Source organism: Lagenorhynchus albirostris, chromosome 10 (genome assembly GCF_949774975.1).
Source record: "Lagenorhynchus albirostris chromosome 10, mLagAlb1.1, whole genome shotgun sequence".
Classification (NCBI taxonomy): domain Eukaryota; kingdom Metazoa; phylum Chordata; class Mammalia; order Artiodactyla; family Delphinidae; genus Lagenorhynchus; species Lagenorhynchus albirostris.
The window spans coordinates 44620287-44641224 of record NC_083104.1 but is presented as its reverse complement, the minus strand read 5'-3'; the positions used below and the strand labels follow the sequence as shown (position 1 = coordinate 44641224).

Genomic DNA, 20938 nt, shown 5'->3' with positions numbered 1-20938 from the left:
CACCAGACATTTGGGGAAGCATAACAGCCAGAAGGAGAGAAACCAAGGTGAATAAACAGCTGAGCACAAAAGAAAGTTGATAGGAAGTGTAATGGGTTGAATTGTGTCCGCCACAAAAATGATATGTTGAAGTCCTAACTCCCAGCACTTCAGAATATTAAACCTCATTTGAAAATACTGATGGTCTAGATGTAGTTAATTAAGATGAAGTCATACTCAAGTAGGGGGGGGCCCTAATCCAATATGACTGGTGTCTTTGTAAGAAGACAACCGTGTAAATTCAGACACACACGGGGAGGAAGCCATGTGATGGTGGAGGCAGAGATGGGAATTATGCAGCCGCAAACTAAGAAATGCCAGAAGTTTCCAGCAAGTCATAAGAAGCAAGCGAAGATTCATACTATGAGTTTCAGAGGGAGCAGGGTCCTGCTGTTTGATTTTGAACTTCTAGCTTCCAGAACCGCGAGGTAATACATTTCTGTTGTTTATGTCACCCAGTTTGTGGTACTTTGTTATGGCAACCCTAAGAAAATAATATTGGGAATAAAAGAGAATTTAATAATACTTAATGAAAACATAAAACAAATGTTCAAGTAACCCACAGGAAGGTTAAAAAAAAGAGAGAGGGAATCAGAAAAATAAGAAACAGGGGAAATAAATAGAAGACAATAAAATTGCATGTTGGACTTAAACCCTAGCATCTTAATATTTATCATAAAAATGTAAATGGTCTAAATGCACCAATTAAAAGACAGAGATGACTAGAATGGATAACAAAACATGGTCCAACAGTATGTTGTCTCACTTCAAATATGATACAGGCAGGTTGAAAGTAAAAGCTTGAAAAGTATATACCATGCAAATATTAATTTTTAAAAAGCAGGAGTGGCTGCCCTAATATACATGTTAATTTCCTGATTGTGATCTTGTACTATAGTTATGCAAGGTGTTTCCATTGGGGAAGTTGGGTGAAGTATGTGTGATATCTCTTTGTATTGTTTCTTACAATGGTATATGAACCTGCAAATATCTCAAAATAAGATTTACTCACCTGCAAAAGAATGAAGGTGGTCGCCTACTCATACCATATACAAAAATTAATTCAAAATGGATCAAGACCTAAATGTAAAAGCTGAAACTATAAAGTTCTTAAAAATAAATGTAAGAGCTAAAACTATAAAAATTCTCAGAAGAAGCTTAAATCTCAGGACCTTGAAATAGGCAATGGTTTCTTAGGTTTGACACCAAAATCACAAGGAATAAAAGGAACAGATAGGGACTTCCCTGGTGGTCCAGTGGTTAAGACTTTGCCTTCCCATGCAGGGAGTGTGGGTTCAATCCCTGGTCGGGGAGCTAAGGTCCCACATGCCTTGTGGCCAAAAACTCAAAAAAACATAAAGTAGAAGCAATATTGTAACAAATTCAATCAAGACTTTAAAAATGGTCCACATCAAAAGAATCTTTTAAAAAATGGATAAATTTGACTTCATCAAAATAAAAAATATTTTGTGCCTCAAAGGACACTATCAAGGGACTTCCCTGGTGGTCCAGTGGCTGAGACTCAGTGCCCCCAATGCAGGGGGCCCAGGTTTGATTCCTGGTCAGGGAACTAGATCCCACATGCTGCAACTAGACCTGGTGCAGCCAAATAAATAAATAAATATTTTTTTTAAAAAAGGACACTATCAAGAAAGTGAAAAGGCAACCCACAGAATGGCAAAACATTTTTGAAAATCATATATCTGCTAAGGGATTTGTATTTAAAATATATAAAGAACACTTAGACTCAATTCTAAAAAGACATATGACCTATCTTAAAAAGTGGGCAAAGTATCTGAATAGACATTTCTCCAAAGACGATATGCAAATGGACAATAAGCACATGAAAAGATTTTCAACATCATTAGCCATCAGGGAAGTACAAATGAAAGACCACCACGAGTTACCACTCCACATGCACTAGGATGACTGTAATTAAAAATATAGGTAATAACAAGTATTGGTGAGGATGTGGGAAAACTGGAAACCTCACGCATTGCTGGTGCTAATGGCAGCTTTAGAAAACAGTCTGGCGGCTCCTCAGAAAGTTACACATAGGCTTCCCTGGTGGCGCAGTGGTTGAGAGTCCGCCTGCTGATGCAGGGGACACGGGTTCGTGCCCCGGTCCGGGAAGATCCCACATGCCGTGGAGCGGCTGGGCCCGTGAGCCATGGCCGCTGAGCCTGTGCGTCCCGAGCCTGTGCTCCGCAACGGGAGAGGCCACAGCAGTAAGAGGCCCGCACACTGCAAAAAAAAAAAAAAAAAGTTACACATAGTGTTATCACATGACTCAGCACCTCCACTTCTAAGTATATACCCAAGAGAAACAAATGCTTGTCTGCACAAAAACGTTTGCACACATGTTCACAGCAGTGTTATTCATACTAATCAAAAGGTGAAAACAACTCAGATGTCCATCAACTGATGAATGGATAAACAAAATGTGGTATATCCATACAGTGGAATATTACTACGTAATAAAAAGAAATGAAATACTGATACATGCTGCAGCATGGATGACTCTTGAGAACATGCTAAACGAAAGAAGCCAGTCAGATAGGGTCATATTTTGTATGATTTCAAGTATCTGAAATGTCCAGAATAGGCAAAGCCAGAGAGACAGAAAGCACGTTAGCACTGGGCAGGGACTGGGGGTAGAGAGGAAGAGATGATGTGAAGGTAGTTAGTGGTTACAAGGTACAGGGTTTCTTTTTCAGGTAATGAAAAAATTCTAAAATTGGCTCTGTTGGTGGTTGCACCACTCTGAAAAATACTAAAAACCATTGAATGGCAGATATATGTTAAATGACTGAATTGTATGTCACAGGAATTATAGCTCAACAAAGCTATTAGAAATAAAATAAAACATTAAAAGGTTAAAATGCTTATGGTATGATTATTACTTCATAATATACCTTTTAATACAGAAACAATGCTTTCTCTCTGCCTGTTTAGTCAATAATGATTTGGAAACAGACAAGTTCAACCTTGTCTGTTTCTTAATATCTTCTAGAAAGTGGATTTTCCTAAACAAGTAAACAAGAATGTAAGTGTTGTGCCTCGGAAAAATCAAAGTGTTTCCACACCTATAGATGCACATACACCTGTATGAATATATGCATATATACATATGCATATAAAATATATGTTGGTCCTTTGCTTGTCACAGGTCGTTCATCACTATGGATTAAAGAAAGGACTGCAGGATTTCCTTCTGATTTTGTGCTGTTAGCCTTGTTTGAGTTACTGTATGCATTTTGAAAAAGATCCATTCAAAAAAATACTCCTTTAATTAAACTTTGTACTCAGACTGACATTTTATCTGTTACGCCAAATTTTACTGTGGTTCTTGAGGAATACCTACACCATCTTCAGTTAAGCTTAAGTCATCCAATTTATTAATTTTCAGCTTCCTAACGAGGATCCTGAAATTTTTGAAGTTTCATCCAAGTGTCTGTCTATACTGGTTCAGTTGTATGGAGGAGAAAACCCAGACAGCCTGTCTCCCGAAAATGCAGAGAATTTTGCTAATTTACTGACGTCCAAAGAGGACCCGAAGGAGCAGAAGCTTCTGTTGAGGATTCTCAGAAGAATGGTGAGTCCACACAGAAACTGGGGCTTGGGTGGGTGGCCTCAGTGGCCTCCCTCAGTAGATGGGGAGTTGTCATTTTTTTCGACCTAGTTTCATTAAAGAACTCCCAGTTACCTTTTCCCGCAGTCACCTACTGTTAACATTTATCATATTCTGCATATCTATCTGCATGTACAAGTATTTTTCTCGAACTGTGAGAGAGTAAGTTAGACACATTGTTCTTGCTTACTCCTTAGTATGTGAGTGTGTATTTCCTAATGAAATGGATGTTCTGTTACTTAACTACAGTTATCAAAACCAGGAAATTTAACATTGATACAAATCTTTTACTAATCTGCCATCTGTATTCCAGTTTTGTCCGCTGTCCCCATAATGTCCTTTATAGCTTGTTTTCTGGTGTAGAAACCAGTCCAGGATCATGTATTTTAGTAGATGTGTGTCCTTAATCTGGAATAGTTCTGCAGCCTTTCTTCGTCTTTCATGACATTTCTGAAGAACGGGCCAGATGTTTTGTAGACTGTCCCTCAATGTAGGTCTCTCTGATGTTTTCTGGACAATTGGATTCAGGTAAGCCCCAGAAGAAACACTGTGTCCTTCTCAATCCATCAGATCCAGAGGCTTATGATGTCTGTTTGCCCTTTACTGGTGATGTTAATTTTGATCACTTCATTAAGTCAATGTGTTGTTGTTATTTTTAAATTTTTTAATGGTTGCAAAAGGGAGATTTTCAAACTCGTAACGTTTCTAACCCCCAGTACGGTACTGTAGGAAAAATTTTCCCTTTCGCCCATTTATTATTTATTTATTTTATTTTATTTTATTTTTGGGCGGCGTTGGGTCTTCGTTGCTGCACCAGGGCTTTCTCTAGTTGCAGCGAGTGGGGGTTACCCTTCATTGTGGTGCATGGGCTTCTCATTGTGGTGGCTTTTTTTGTTGCAGAGCACAGGGCTCTAGGCGCACGGGCTTCAGTAGCTGTGGCTCACAGGCTCTAGAGCGCAGGCTCAGTAGTTGTGGCTCGCAGGCTCTAGGGCACAGGCTCAGTAGTTGTGGTGCTCGGCTTTAGCTGCTCCGCGGCATGTGGGATCTTCCCGGACCAGGGCTCGAACCTGTGTCCCCTGCATTGGCAGGCGGATTCTTAACCACTGAGCCACCAGGGAAGTCCATCGCCCCGTTTATTTTATTTTAAAAAATACAAATAGCGGATGTTTACTTGAAAGAACTTTTGAAGACTGACTTATTTTCTTTTTCCAGTAGATCTTGTTCTGCTGCTTTCGAAGGCCGTTATTTACAGCAGCTGTTGTGGAAGTTAGTCGAGGAGTGGAGGTCCCGTTAGTCTGTGTCGTGTTCTGGCTTGTCAGTCTGTGTTCACTTCTAGATCCAGTTATCTTGAGGGGTCCTTTGGCAGTGGAGGCCATGGATGCTCCAGAGAGTTGCCTTCAAGACAGTTTTTATGCTAGTTTGATAGACAGCTGCAGTACGTGACCCAGCTAAATCTACACAGCAGGTTATGGGTGACAGAACTAGAACAGAGATAGGGAGTTACCCTCCTCGCTGCTACATTATGCTTCTGTACGGCCAGACCTCCCGACCGCAGCAGTGCTTCCTGTCTAGTGGAGTCATTCCCTGAGTAACCGGATGATGACACAATCTAAGCGAGCCTCCCAAAGTGTAGGATAAATACTTCTGGGGAAAGTAGATCTTGGGCATGGTACTCCAACCTAGCACTAGATGACATTGAATCACGTAGTAAGGCAAATATTTCCTCTTCCATTTTATTTTGATCTTTCTGATGATTTAAGGGGAAAGTCTCAATTTGGTACTACTGTGTCTTTAACACCTCTCGAATCCTTCAGAATGTCCCTTTTTAACAGAGAGGAAGCCTCTCAGATGACTAGCTTTTTCAGTAGAGATAAGATATTTCTTTCAAAAAATAGTTTTGTTCATTTAAAACTGGTGAGTCGATGTGAGGTCAAGTACTAGAAAATATGGTAATATGAGTGATACGTACATGTGGCAGAATCGTGTGTTTGGCACAGAATGACGAAAGCTTGGGGATATTGACCTCACATCTGATACAATTAATTTTATAGAGATTCACCATCTCGTATTTGAAAATGTTAGGGCCAGATTTAGTTTGGAATTTATAATTTCCAGATCTTTTGGGCATGGTGCTTATACTATATATGATATGACTCCACAGCAGTCACCTGGGGTGGTACCGTCGTCAAGCATGGTAATATTTCTGCTGCAAAGTGTATGAACATTCACACCAAGTGGGTAAATAAAAACTATATGTGACCCCACGTGGGTTAGGTCAGGTTTTGCCAACAAATATGATTTTGAACCAAACTTAAGAAAAAAAGTTCTGATTTTCAGAGCTTTCTAGATTTTAGAATTGCAGAGAGATTATGGACCTATCTTTGGAATAAATTACATCATTTTTAAAAACCAGGTTAATTTAATCATGCAGGAAACAGTTAGACCCCAACTTGGTCAAAGTAACCAGATTACACCATCTTTTAGTTTACTTTACTGTCTGAAATGATTTCCTTATAGTTTCTGACCTGCCACATATAGGGCCAGGTAGGTTTTGTTGGTGGAAGAAAAGTTGAATCCAAGTGACTTTATCTGTGTATGTGAAAATAGAAGTAGTTTCTGGTTCTGCTCATCTGCTTGTTTTTTTTTTAATTGTAGTAAAGTAAACATAATATAAAGTTTACCAGCCATCTGTGATAAGTGCTTTATATAATCTTCTGAAAACTTTCTAAATTAGCCATGGATGGGTCAATGTTGGGTTCAAGTGGTGCAAAACACACAATCAGGGATTCTGGGCCTTGAACTTGCCTATCCTGAGGCTCGGTTCTGCTTAAACTTAGTACTGAGTTCAGTACGTTTGGAGAGAAACAGCAGCAGATGACCCAGAGTTGTATGATGCCAGCGCGCACTCCCGACTGATGTGGTCCTTCCCCTCTCTCTCGCCACTTCCTGTCCTCACCTCCGTGGTTGCCATTGTTTTGTAACTGTCAGCTTACCGTCTGTTCTCACCTTCACATTACCCTTGTTCAGGGTAGTGATGTGGTCTTTTTCAGCGTGTTATAGTGTCTAGCCCATGAAAGGTGGTCAGCAGATGATGCTTCTAACTGTGTTAAGTTCTTCTGGTGAATTATCTCATTTAATCTTCACAGCTACCTTAGCCGTCAGCTCCAGTGACTGCTTCCATTTATAGGTTACAAGCTAAGGCTCAAAGAGCTTACGTAACACTCGCAAGGCCACCAACTAGGACTCGGCAGAGCTGGGACCAGCCAAGCTGACCTGATCCTAGTTTGTGCTTTTGCCAAGTAGCTAGCCACCTTGCTGCTGCTCTGTCCAGGACTGATCTGGACTCTGAGGGCATTTGTTAAGCTGAACCTGACTGAATTTCGATCTAGAAGGCACCGAAGAGATTCATTCTTTCATTCATGGGAAAATAATAGTTATTACTATGTACATCCTCTACACTGGGGGAACTAAGACAGTAGGATATGCTCTTCCTGCTGCCTGTTCTCAGGGATCCCTAACTGGAGCGAGCGAGAAACGCCAGCTTCATTATAAAGCAGAATGCAATCAGTGCCACGCTAGAGGAGCCAGCAAAGTTCCACAGAAACATTCCCTTTGGGGAGGAGATTGGCCAGGACATGGTGTTTGAGCAGTGTGTAGAAGGATGTGTTGGTCATCCATGCATGAACCGGGAAGAAGCACGTCCTGAATCATGGCCCCAAAATCCACAGGGCTAGACTGACAGACATAAAAAATGGACCAGGAGAGGCCAGAGGGTACCAAACATTTGGAGTTCGGACACCGTTGTTAGAATTAGGAAGTTCTGGTCTCTGAAACCAAAGGACAGTGGTAGCATCTCAATTGAATTCAAATTATGTTTACGGTGAAATAAAGCTTTCTCACAGTGCCCGGCATGTAATTGGTATTTAATAAGTATCCACTGAGCTGAGTAAGAAATGTCTATAAAATCTCTACTTTTGTTATTGGCAATTGTTCATTTTTGCTCTTCAGTGTATATTGTGAGCTCATTTGAGTGCTTTGTAGATGCACAGGCGAGAATGAGAGGGACCTTAAAAGGCATTTAGTTGTTCCCCAGTCTGATGCTTCGGTCCCCTCCACACTATCCCTGCCAAGTTTCTTAGAAGGGGGTGAGATTGGATAGGTAGATGCATAGAGGATGGGAACCTGGGAGATAGAAAGAATGTGAGCAAAGATTTCCTGTGATTTTAAGGGGGCTGGCGTCTCAGGCTCTCCTCGGTGGCCTGGGGGAGCCAGACTTGATAGAGAGGCAGGGAGCAATTTGGATTTGTTACCTGAATCAGTAACTGGATTAAGGAGGCTTGTTAGATGCAGCCTTCTGATTATAAGAAGTTAAGGAGGTAAAGACAAGCTCTTTAAGGACCTACCTCAAAGGACATTTATTAAGTGCACACTCCTTCTGGGAGCAATTCTTTTTTTCTTAATTGAGGCAAAACTGGCATATAGCATTATATTAGTTTTAGGTGTACAAGATATTTGTATATATTGCAAAATGGTCACCACAGTAAGTCTAGCTAACATCCATTGACATAAATAGTTATACATTTTTTTCTAAGATTTATTTTCTTAGCAACTTTCAATTATACGATACAGTATTATTAACTATAGTCACCATACTGTACATCACATCCCAATGACTTACGTATTTCATAACTGGAAATTTGTACCTTTTAATCCCTTCACCCATTGTACCCACTCCCAACCCCTCACCACCAATCTATTGTCTGTATCTATGAGCTTGGCTTTTACTTTCCATTTTTTTTTCTTTTAAGATTCCACACAAAATTGAGATTATGGGGAATTTATCTTTCTCTGTCTGACTTATTTCACTTAGCATAATTCCCTCAAGGTCCATCCATGTTGTCACAAATGGCAAGATTTCTTTTTTTTTTTTTGCTTGCACCAGGACTTAGTTGCGGCAGGTGGGCTCCTTAGTTGCAGCTCATGGGTTCCTTAGTTGTGGCATTGCAAACTATTAGTTGTGGCATGCATGTGGGATCTAGTTCCCTGACCGGGGATCAAACCCAAGCCCCCTGTATTGGGAGCATGGAGTGTTATCCACTGCACCACCAGGGAAGTCCCAAGATTTCATTCTTTTTTATGGCCAAATAATATTCCAGTGTGTGTGTGTGTATGTGTGTGTGTGTGTGTGTGTGTGTGTGTGTATGTGTGTGTGTATCAAATTTTCTTTATACATTCTTCTATCATTGGACATTTAGATTGTTTCCGTATCTTGGCTATTGTAAATAATGCTGCAGTGAACATTGGGGTGTATATTTCTTTTTGAATTAGTGTTTTTGTTTTCTCTGGATATATACCCAGAAGTGGAATTGCTGGGCCTTATGGTAGTTCTAATGTTAATTTTTTGAGGAACTTCTGCACTGTCTTCCATGGTGTTTGCACCAGTTTACATTCCTACTGACAGTACACAAGGATTCCCTTTTCTCCACATCCTCGCCAACATTTGTTATTGGTTGTCTTTTTGATAATAACCATTCTGACTGGCATGAGGTAACATCTCCTTGTGGTTTTGATTTGCATTTCCCTGGTGTTTAGTGATGTTGAGCATTTTTTCATGTACCTGCTAGCTATCTATATATCTTCTTTGGAAAAATGTCTATTCAGGTCTTCTGCCCATTTTTTATTCAGATTGCCTTTTTACTATTAAGTTGTATGAGCTCTTTCTATTAATATATTTTGGATATTATTCCCTTATAAGACATATGATTTGCAGATATTTTCTCTCATTAGGTAGGTTGCCTTTCATTTTGTTGACGGTGTCCTTCACTGTGCAGAAGCTTTTTAGTTTGATGTAGTCCCACTTGTTTATTGCTTTTGTTGCCTTTGCTTTTGGTGTCAGATCTAAAAAAATCATCTCTAAGACCAGAGTCAAGGAGCTTACTGCTTATGTTTTCTCCTAGGAGTTGTATGGTTTTAGGTCTTATGTGCAAGTCTTTAATCCATTTGGAGTTAATTTTTGTGTGTGTTGTAAGATAATGGTTCAGTTTCATTCTTTTGCATGTGTTCAGTTTTCCCAACACCATTTATTGAACAGACTGACCTTTCTCTATTGAATATTCTTGGCTCTTATGTCAAAAATTAATTGAACATATATGCATGGGTTTATTTCTGGGCTCTCTATCCTGTTCCATTGATATATTTGTGTGTTTTCAATGCCAGTACCATACTGTTTCGATTACTATATCTTTGTAATATAGTTTGAAACCAGGGAGTGTGATGCCTCCAGCTTTGTTCTTCTTTTTCAAGATTGCTTTGGCTACTTGGGGTCTTTTGTGGTTTCATACGAATTTTAGGATTGTTTGTTCTATTTCTTTGAAAAATGCCATTGGAATTTTGATAGAGATTGCACTGAATGTGTAAATCGCTTTTGGAGCATTTCTAAAAACAAGAGGGTTCTACTCTGTGAGACTGTCTCTTTTTAAGCCCTGATTGAGGAGTGCCTCTTTCCCCAAAGCTGAGCAAGCCGGGATGATTTCAGAGAGGGCAACCCCAAAATACCCTTGCCCTACAGTTTCTAAGGCCACGTAATGAGCGTGTCCATGACCGGTAAACTGTGGTTATTAGAGAGCCATCTTAGGAATAATGTGGCAGATTCCTTCCTGTGAGTTACACAAAAGGCCCTTTCTTGAAATATCTGTTTCAGCTCCCAATCTTGTGACTGTAACTTTCTAAAAGCAGAATTTTCACTAACAGATGAAAGAAATAAGATGTTTAATTTGTGCTGATGGGGTTGGGATATGTTTTGCCCCTAGGGTGCTCTTTCTTATTTAGTCTGCATTTAGAACACTGAGAAAATGTTGGGGAAACTTGAGAATTTAATTATGTACTGTAATTTACCAGGATGTTTGGTGGTTTTATAATTATACTTTGTACTCTGGCTTTAAAAATGTGATGGAGATCCTTCCGGTTGCTGCCAGGTTTACCTGTCCCTTAAACTTGATATCAGTGGGAGTTTTCTCAGGGTAATGATCGTGGATCAGCTGCTTGTCACTTAATTAAAGCTAGCTTTACTCCAACACTCAAAATATTGACTACACACAAGCCACCACAAACTTGTTCTGTAAAACTGACTGCTCTCTGAAAGCAGAGGGTGGTCATAACACGCTGAGGTTGCTAACTCCTTTCACCTGCCCGCTCACCCATCTACCTGGTACAGCAGAGGTGGCAGCAGTGGGGCTTGGGCTCGCTCTCTGAGGGTGATTAGTATTAAAGATTATTACAAATATCCATCCCTTGGGGACCCTTTACCCTGCCGCTTTCAGAAAATCTTGCTATGCTCGCCACCATTTTTCTTCCAAATTCTCATGTAGGTCCCCTGGTCCTTGCCATTTTCCCCATGAGAGCAGAGATGTTGTGTTGCTGAAAATCAGTGTAATAGCATTTCTCCACATACAGAGTTTTTAAAGCTCTGAAGAGACCAAATGAGGAAACTAGGAAATCTGCAGCCATTCTTTTTCTATTTTAGGAGCAGGATGAGTTGTAGATGTAGAATTAGAAGGGACCTAATTTCTATTAGAAAAGTAAAGAACTGTTCCTTGAGGTGTAACAAGAAGGCAAAATGATACCTCTCCCTCCTAGCTTATTTTTCTCATGGTAAGGCCTTCTTTTCTTGACTTATTTTCCTAAAGGGAAAGCAGTGGGGAGATTGTTGTGAAGCCAGTGAAAATGTTTAGAGAAACACTATGTACCCAAAGGAGTAAAAAGCAAATGTAATCAAGTTTTGTGAAATCTCGTCCCTTAGAACGTTTTCCTGAGACTCTGAGAGGATGCTCTTAGGAGTTTCCAAGAGGGATCTTTCCCTGAATCCACACACACCGTTTATTGTTACACTGGATGAGCATCTATGCCCACGATTGCCGTAGGACTCACAAGTTAATTGGGAACTCTTCGATTAATTTGGTTGTATCTTTCCAACAAAGAAAAGAAACATCTTGCTGAAAAATTTTTCCTTAGTTCCCTGAGGGAACATTCCTGAGATTCTGAGCAAGATAAAATCAGGAAGCTTATGGCCAGTGGGATAGGGTCATTTACAGCCAGTCGCTCTCAAGACCGAAACTTCTGTGTTTCTGTGAGTGAAGCCACATCCACCTCAGAGAGGAAGTATGTGCATCTTTGCCGTGGGTTTCCTGAGGATGTGCAACATGTCTCATCACTCTGAACATGTCTCATTCTTGCGCACATTTCCTGTGTGCATCTGCCCTCTCCCCTGCCCCTTCCCACATGGAGGTTCCTCAAGGTCAGGCTGAGCACCTTCCTGTCCTCCTTCTCAGTCTGATGTTTGCGGGCCCTGGGCAGCATAATTTCCCTTCTGTTTTGACTTCTTATTTCAAGAGATTCAGCTCCCTACCTGCCTCCTGAAATTCTTCTGTCAGATAAAATTCGTTCTCTCATGAGTCTTTTTTTCCTCTTTCCGTTCCCATTGCCAAGGATGGTATCTTTATCCACCTTTCTATTATGAAAGGTTTCAAAACCACTCGAAAGTTGAAAGAGTAATATGATTGAGAACCTGTGTAATCAAGAATTATTTTCAGAATTGTTATCATTTCACCATATTTTTCAAGTCTCCGTATGTACTTTATTCACACAAAATGTTGTCACCCTGATATTTTTTATTTCTACGTGTGTGTTTTAAATCATGTGAAAGCAAAGGAATCATGACACTTGGCCCAATAACATTATCACACCCAAGAAAATTAATAACGTTTCATAATATCATTAATACCCAATTCATGTTTAATTTTCCTAGTTAAAAAACGACTTAATAGCTTTTTTTAAAAAAGCCATGTTCCAGTCAAGGCTCACATACTGAATTTGTTGCTTTCTTAGTCTCCTTTAATCTAGAAGAGTCTTCCTGCCTTTTTTTTCCCCTAAGAAATTGACTTTTTGGAGAGTCTGAGTCAGTTGTCTGATAGAATGCCCAACAGTCTGAAATAGTATGAATATTTCCTCACAGCATTTTTGGTCACAGTATCTCACTGGTAACGGCCCCTAATCTTGTATCCCATCAGGAAGCATATGATGCTAGGCTGCCCCACTTTCAGTGATGCTAAGTTTGATTGCTTGGCTAAGGGGTTATCTTCTGCTTCTCCATCAGGTAGATACATGTTTCCCTTCGCGATCACTAAGTAATCCTCACAGAGATGCTTTGGCACTGTGTGAAGATCTGTATTCCCCACAACTTCTTAAAGAAAAGACTATAAAAACTGGGCTAATGGTGATGGAGCAAAAGAAATAGTTAATTTTTAAGCATTAATTTTTAAACTGTGGAAAGGACCAATCTGCTATCCTTGAGAACAGGTATCCCTCAAAAAGAGAGAAGACCTACTGCTTTCTTGCATAGTATTAGTTTGTTGAGAATCTACCCATTGTAAATTATAAGTAAACAGCTAAGGGTCCTTGGAATTTGTTTTATGTTTTGTATCCTCCTCATGACCAAGGAGGGGAAGAAGCTGTGAGGGATCATTTATTTATTCAAACTTTGAATATTCTCATTTATAGGTACTTATTATCTGGTTCAAGTGATAGTGATTACAAGTAACTGTGGACTTTTCCTGATTCTTCGTGATCATTCTGACCATCATCAAGCCCACTGTGCAGCTGTTGCTGTGCAGAATGCTCTAGACTCTCTTGGTAATGTGGGATTTTTTTAATGACATGCTTTTTTTTTTTTTTTGGAGTTACGCGGGCCTCTCACTGTTGTGGCCTCTCCCGTTGCGGAGCACAGGCTCCGGATGCGCAGGCTCTGCGGCCATGGCTCACGGGCCTAGCCGCTCCGCGGCATGTGGGATCTTCCCGGACCGGGGCACGAACCGGTGTCCCCTGCATCGGCAGGCGGACTCTCAACCACTGCGCCACCAGGGAAGCCCATGACATGCTTTTAACAAAACCATTCTTAAAATAGTGGACATTCAAAGCATGTTAAAAATTAGGATGAACACGTTTACTTCCTTGTGGATACAGAGAGCAACGAAAATTGCTCTGGAGGACCTTTCCTTAGGAAGACCTGTACTAAATGTTTCTAATTTTTGTATTTAAAAGAATATTTTAAATGCAATTTTCCTTTGTATAATCTATAACAATTTTAATAAATGAATTCTGTCCGCTAAAAGAATAATGTCTACATTATATATTCATAGGAATATCTTCCTTTCCTCAAAAGGGTTGTTTTCAAGTTGTTATACTGTATATGACAAAGAACCAGAGTTGGGTTTTGGGTTTTCAGTTTTTAAATAATCATGGGAAAAGCTGAAGATAAAAAAATCTCTCAGTTGATATTTTACATATTTATCTGAGAGAGTATTTTAAATTCAAGCCATTAGAAAAGTTTAATTTAAAGGTGAATTATGACCTCTTATTGTTGTTTTGTATAAGCAAGTGTTTTGAAATTGATCAACAGAAATACTTGACCAAGTTTAGGTGTATGATTTTGCAACACAGGGGTTCCTTTTTGTTATGGAATAAGTAATACTGGAAAACTAACCACCACTTCATGTAAATTCACTTAAACTGGCCGCCTAACAACTGTGGTAAATAATGAAAAAATGTGTGGCTGGGGCGTGATCTCAAGAAATAAAACTGAAATTTATTTAAATGCATTGATTTTGTCTTTTAATAACATTATGAAGACATTCTTATAATGGGTCACTTCGCATTTTGTAAGCCTGTGCGGAAAAAGTCTTCGCTAAGAGTGACCACTCGCTCAGCAAGTAGTTATGCAGTGCCTGTTCAGTGCTGGGGATAGAGCTGCGAACAACACAGACTAAGATCCCTGCTCTACTGGAGCTTACCAGGGAGAGTGAGATGACAACTGCATTTATTAAATAAACTATTGATATTTTAGATAGTAAAAGCACTAAGAAGAAACATATAGAAGGAAAGAAAGATAGGACGTACAGTGGGACATCTGCAGCCCTGGATGATGTGACCAGGGAAGGTCTCACCGAGATGACATCTGAGTAAAGACCTGAAGGAAGCCAGGGGGAGATTTGGAGCAAGACACACTAGACAGGGGACAGCATTTGCTAAGTCTGCAAGGCAGGTGCCTACCCAGGAACCCCAAGGAAGCCAGTGTGTCCAAAGCAAAATGAACAAGAAATAGATATGTAAGATGTGAGGGAGATGACAGAGAAGGGTTTGGTGGAGGGAGGAAGTTATCCTTGCAAAGACTGGCCTTCATCCTGAGTGAGACGAGAGGCTGTGGAGGGTTTTGAGCAGAAGGGTGAGGCGATCTGGTTGCCACGCTGAGAGCGGTCATTGAAGCGGGCGAGGGGTGAGAGATGCCAACAGGTTATTGCAGTCCTGGGGAGTCCTGGTCATGGCTTGGAGCGGTTATGTTTTGGATAAATCTTGACAGTACAACCAGTAGAATTTGCCAGCAGATTGGATATGGGCTGTGAGGCAAACAGTAGTCAAAGATGATTCCAGTTTGGGCCCAGCCTAAAACCTAGATGGCCAAAACTCAGGAGGAGCTGGTCTGGGGGAAGAGGGGAAATCGCGAGCAGTGTTTGGGACAGGTTATGGGTAGATGCCTGTCAGCCATCCAAGTGGGAATGTCTAGTTGGCTGTTGGATCTACAGGTCTGGAATTCCAAGTAAGAGAAGTCTGGACTGGAGGGAGAAACGGTGAGAGGTGGTCATCAGAACATAGGCTGTTTGAATGTGGATTCTGGAAGGCTGCCAGTTAATGGCAAAAACCAGATCTAGAGTAAAACCACAGGAGTGAGTGTCTGAAGTGTGGAGGAAGACAGGGTCATGGGAAGGAAAGCCAGAGACCTGAGTGGTACTAGAAGGACCCTCTCTATGGACGGCCATATTACCAGGCACTGTGACAAGAGTGGCACTGGGGACAAGGACAGTGAGCTGGGAACCCAGTGATCCACAGCTGCAGCAGGGAAGAGTAGCAAGCGGTATTCTCTGGCGACATTAGGTTTAAAGCTGGCGGGGGGGCGCTTCCCTGGTGGCGCAGTGGTTGAGAGTCTGCCTGCCAATGCAGCGGACGCGGGTTCATGCCCCAGTCTGGGAAGATCCCACATGCCACGGAGCAGCTGGGCCCGTGAGCCGTGGCCACTGAGCCTGCGCGTCCGGAGCCTGTGCTCCGCAACGGGAGAGGCCACAACAGTGAGAGGCCCGCGTACCACAAAAAAACAAAAAAACAAACAAACAAACAAAAAACCTGGTGGGTAATGGAGGAGAGGGGGGGAATGATCAGGAAGCAGCAGGGAGGACCACGGAGCCATCTCCGTGAATAAGGAACCCGAGAAAGGGCTGTACAGAGCACTGTGGGTGTGAGCCCAGGGGAAGAGGGGTGACCTGGGAGACCTGGGCTCTGCATTGTGATCAAGGTAAACTAGGATGAAGTGTGGGTGCTGGAGACTGGTCCCGACTGAGATTGCGCCCACAGGATGCATGAGGCTGTGAGCAGGAGGCAGGGACCTTGCTGGTGCCTGCAGAGCTCTGGGCCTTCTCCTGACTCTAGCCAGGACAGAGGTGACCCCACGTCTCTCTGCCCACGAGAATCAACAGAGGGCTTGTCTTGCTCTGAGTGGGCAGAACCCACCCGAACCCTGCCAGGGCGGCCTGTAGCTGGGCCCTTTTCCTCCATCACATTGGGCTGTACCAGCAATTCTAGACATTTTTGCGTGTCATCTTTCATATTCTCAAAAGTGCAGGGTAGCACATTGTAACAGCCTTCATATCTAACCTTCTCAGCATCATCATAAAATGCGGTCTTTTTTGCAAAACTGTTTAAGGTCTTAATTAATTTTCCATTGCTATTCAAATTAGTATTCCCCTTTGAAGTTCCTGCCCTTTCTTCACACTTGAAGAGATTTTTCTCTTCTTTAGCTGGTGACCATCCGGTGTTGTCTATCTGTCAGACCTTCCCTCTTCAAAGACTTTGTATGTCTGTGTCTTTATTTCTGTCCTGCCCCTAGGTTCATCAGAATCATTTATTTTATTTTATTTTATTTAGATTCCATATATATGTGTTAGCATATGGTATTTGTTTTTCTCTTTCCGACTTACATAGAGAATGGACTTGAGGACACGGGGAGGGGGAATGGTAAGCTGGGATGAAGTGAGAGAGTGGCATGGACATATATACACTACCGAATGTAAAATAGGTAGCTAGTGGGAAGCAGCCGCATAGCACAGGGAGATCACCTCGGTGCTTTGTGACCACCTAGTGGGGTGGGATAGGAAGGGTGGGAGGGAGATGCAAGAGGGAGGGGATATGGGGATATATGTATATGTATAGCTGATTCACTTTGTTATAAAGCAGAAACTAACACAACATTGTAAAGCAATTATACTCCAATAAAGGTGTTAAAAAAAGAGACTTTATGTAATTCTTCCACTATTACTGGCAATGATTTAATGAAATCCCATATCTTTTGTAAGATTTGAATTTTCCCTTTGCAGTTGATTTCTATATCACAGATATGCTAATTAAAAAAACCAAGAAACATTGTGCCTAGGCCTGGCTGAACACGTGTGTGTGTGTTTGTGTGTATGTGTGTACATGAGAGAGAATCACCCATCAGTTTATCAGTAAACATATTCATGCCCCAAGCTCCTGGAGGCTGGGTTTTTGAAAATAAAAATTTGGGTAATAAGAACCCTTTGCCACTCTGTAATCACCCTTTCAGCTTAGCAAATCTGATGATCCCACATTCAGGCATAGTTTCTGCTTAAGAATTTGCCTTTAAAATTAACCATCACAATAAATGACCCTTCTGATCTATGTCAGTAGACGTTTACTTTGATCTTTCAGTGTTTTGATTTGTGGGGTGGATGAGTAAGCCTGAGCAAACCCACACGATCTCTTTCTAGTATTTCTCCTTAGGACTTCAGGAGATAGATGAGGAGGTTAGGTGGCCGACATGTGGGGTACAGAGACCAATTCTCATTGACATCTTAGGGAGTTGAGCCAAAAATCCTAGACAAGTATCTCAGGGGTTGTTACTGAGACCTGTCATAACTTTTTCTGTTTCGGGGATTAGCTTTTTCTAACAACATTGCTAAAGGAAACGTATTGAAAGTGCTCCTGAGAATTATTTCCCGTAGCATCTTGCTTTCCTATTTCAGTTGCAAACATGCCACTGTCATGACCCTCCTGGAAGCAAATAATGATTGAGACTCTCATTTCGAATTATCCTCGCCTCCCTTCTTGATTTATACACAGAACAGATTTATCCTTTTGTCAAAGAAAGTTCTTTAGTTCTACACAGTATAATTTTTTTCAGGATATTAAATACTTTTATTTACTATAAACTGATAGTACTTTCTTTCTTTAAACCCCAAGAAGCATTGTAGGTTTCATTAATTGGGTCACAAAGATATTTGGTTTTAAGTACCACAGAAGTTTTGATGCCATTTGCTTTTTTTAAAATTCCTTCATTATTATGTCAAGAAACAAAGTCTGTTTATAAACTCCACATGGACTTTTTGTGTGATGGTTATGAGAAGGTTTTAATGAAATTTGAGAGTGTCTCTAGAGATCACAGATCCTGGGGCCTTTAACGTTACTGTGTTGCTTAGCAACCTGGAAGTCATTTCATTTCCAGGCTCTGTAATAATATGATATACTTTTCTTTGCCAGTCCCTGATGAAAATGTAATGGAAATAATCCCTTTCTAAAGGTTGCACTCCATGAGTGGGCGGCAACATAGACTTTTTTTTTTCACTGTCTGGGCAGGTTTTTAATTCATTGCACAAGTATTGCCTTCTGAATGTTGTACGTGACAGAATGAAATATATTCTAAGATGGTATTCTTAAAAGGAAGACCTACTCTTCTGATATAATGATTAGAAATACCATAGAAGTTGTCAACATACATAAGTGTACTTTCACCATGTTGAAAAAAAGGGGTAAACTTATCAGTTGACCACCAGTTAATGCAAGAATGTCTGCTTACTCCTAGATAATTTATTAAATCCAAGTATTTGCAGGTATTAGACAGGTCTTAAGAGTACAGTAAAACCAAATGCTTTTGAGTAATAGGAACAAAGCCAGTCTACATTAGTGAAAAGTTTGACTTATTTACTGTTTTTGAAAAAATATTTTTGTAATTTTTCTAAAGCAGTATTTTTTAATTATAAAAGTAATACACAGTTTGCACATGAAATTCATACATAGTAGCATTGGTCATAAGAAGTGGTAACAATCCAGATGTCTGTCAACTGATGAATGGATAAATAAAATGTGGTATATCCATGCAATGGAATATTATTCAGCCATAAAAAGGAATGAAGTACTGGTACATGCTATCACATAGATGAACCGTGAGAGTGTTTTGCTAAGTGAAAGAACTTAGATGCAAAATGCCACACACTGTGTGTTTCCATTTTTATGAAATATGTACCAGAATTGACAAATCTACAGAGACAGAAAGAGTAGTGGTTGCCAAGGGCTGGAGAGAAAAGGGAAGGGAGAGTGACTGTTAATGGATACGGGGTTTGGGGGAATGATGAAGGTGTTCTGAAACCTATTGTGGTGATGATTATACACCTTTGTGCATATTCTAAAAACCACTGAATTGTACACTTTAAAATGGTGAATTTTATGATACGTGACTTTGTTATAAAAAATAACGGCATCCAAAAAAAGGAATATGACTTGGGAAATATATAAGAGTAAAAAGGAAATAAGGTCACCCTTAAACTTATAATCCATACATTACCATAGTTAATGTTTTATTTCTTTCTAGACACACAGATGACATATATGTATCTATGTGTATATACATATGCACATAAACACATACACATATATTGACATACAATTTCTAAACAAGTTAAGATTTTAAATTATGATGGTGAAAAAGTTCATGTGTTTACCTTGATTGCCTCCCAAAATCATTGAAATGATCAAAATAGGTATAAAAATAAGTGAAAATGCTCAACCTCACTGGAAACAAGGAAAGGTATCAGTGATAGATGCCTAATTTGGGAAGTTTCTACAAGACACAATTAGTTTAACAGAAAGACTATTCAGAATTTAGGAAACCATAGACCGCCATAGGGAAAGAAGCAGAAATGCTGAGACGCTCTGGAAGAATCTCAGGAACAGCAGAGGCTCAGAGGAAGGGCAGAGCCCAGGCCCAGCCCACACCTTGGAGCTGTTCACTGTGCACAGGGTCTTCCCTAGGGTGCCCTGTGGTGGGCACAAGAATAACTGAATTCCAGGCTGGGCTGCCCTGGTCCTCCAGAGCCACTGCCCTCCGCCAAAGTGGGTGCTCAACCTTCCATCCTGTTCCTTCTCTGAAGTTAAGTCTTCATTCATTTTTCTTACATTTCTCTCACTCACCCCAGGGCAAGGCTGCCCATAGCTCTCAGCAGCATCCTTCAGGAGCAGCTTCCCCAAGGAAATCAAAGTGAGATCTTACAAATTCCTGAGGTACCAGTCCTCACTCATTAGATCTTCATTTTACGAAAGATGGGCAGACAAAGAAGAATTGCTGGACATTTGAGGAAAGTCTGTGGCCAAAGAGTGGCCACAGGTGAACCAGAAAAGCCAGTGGCCACAGGAAAAAAAATATAAGAAAGAAGACTTAAAAAAAAAATTCTAATTAGTATTCTCACAGAGACTTCAAAGATTATCGCATCCGTAAAACAAAACATGACGTTCCAGTTTTAAAACCCAGTAGAGGGATTGAATAACGGAATAAACTGACAAAAGCCAAGTGAATTATTTATGAAACCAACTTGAAGAATTCTTTCTGAGCACAGAGTGAGAGAAATGTTACGAATTGTGGCAGATGGGTCCAGGAAACCCCACAGCTCTTCGTGGGAACAGTATATTAGCAGGTCTGATGATCCACCCACATTCAACACCCTCCTGGCACAGAGAAGGTGATGAAACCCTCAGTTGTGGACAGTTTCCCCACATCCTCCACAGGAGAGCACTTTGCTTATAGGGTATGTGCCTAAGTGGATATCTATTCCCTTCTTTTTGGTCTTAAATGAAGCAAGTGTTAATGTTTACTGTGATGTGAAGAAGTGTTCACTCACGACAGGCCCTGGTAGGACAGCTAGATTTTCCAGACCAGATACCGAGATGATTCAGCAAAAGGCACTTTTAAAAAATTGAAGCATAATTGATGTACAATGTTATATAAGTTACGGGTGTACAGTACAGTGATTCATAATTTTTAAAGGTTATACTCCATTTATAGTTATTTTTAAATATTGGCTATATTCCCTGTGTTGTATA

The 20938-nt window shown here is 40.6% G+C and overlaps 1 protein-coding gene across 1 annotated transcript in view; it reads left to right on the top strand.

Moving 5' to 3' along the window:
• ULK4 (unc-51 like kinase 4) overlaps positions 1 to 20938 on the top strand; it is a 506210-nt gene that overhangs the window by 377675 nt on the left and 107597 nt on the right. Inside the window, exon 34 of the mRNA XM_060164074.1 lies at positions 3449 to 3634. Within this exon, the coding sequence (XP_060020057.1) occupies positions 3449 to 3634 (186 nt within the window). The remainder of the gene's footprint in view (positions 1 to 3448; positions 3635 to 20938) is intronic.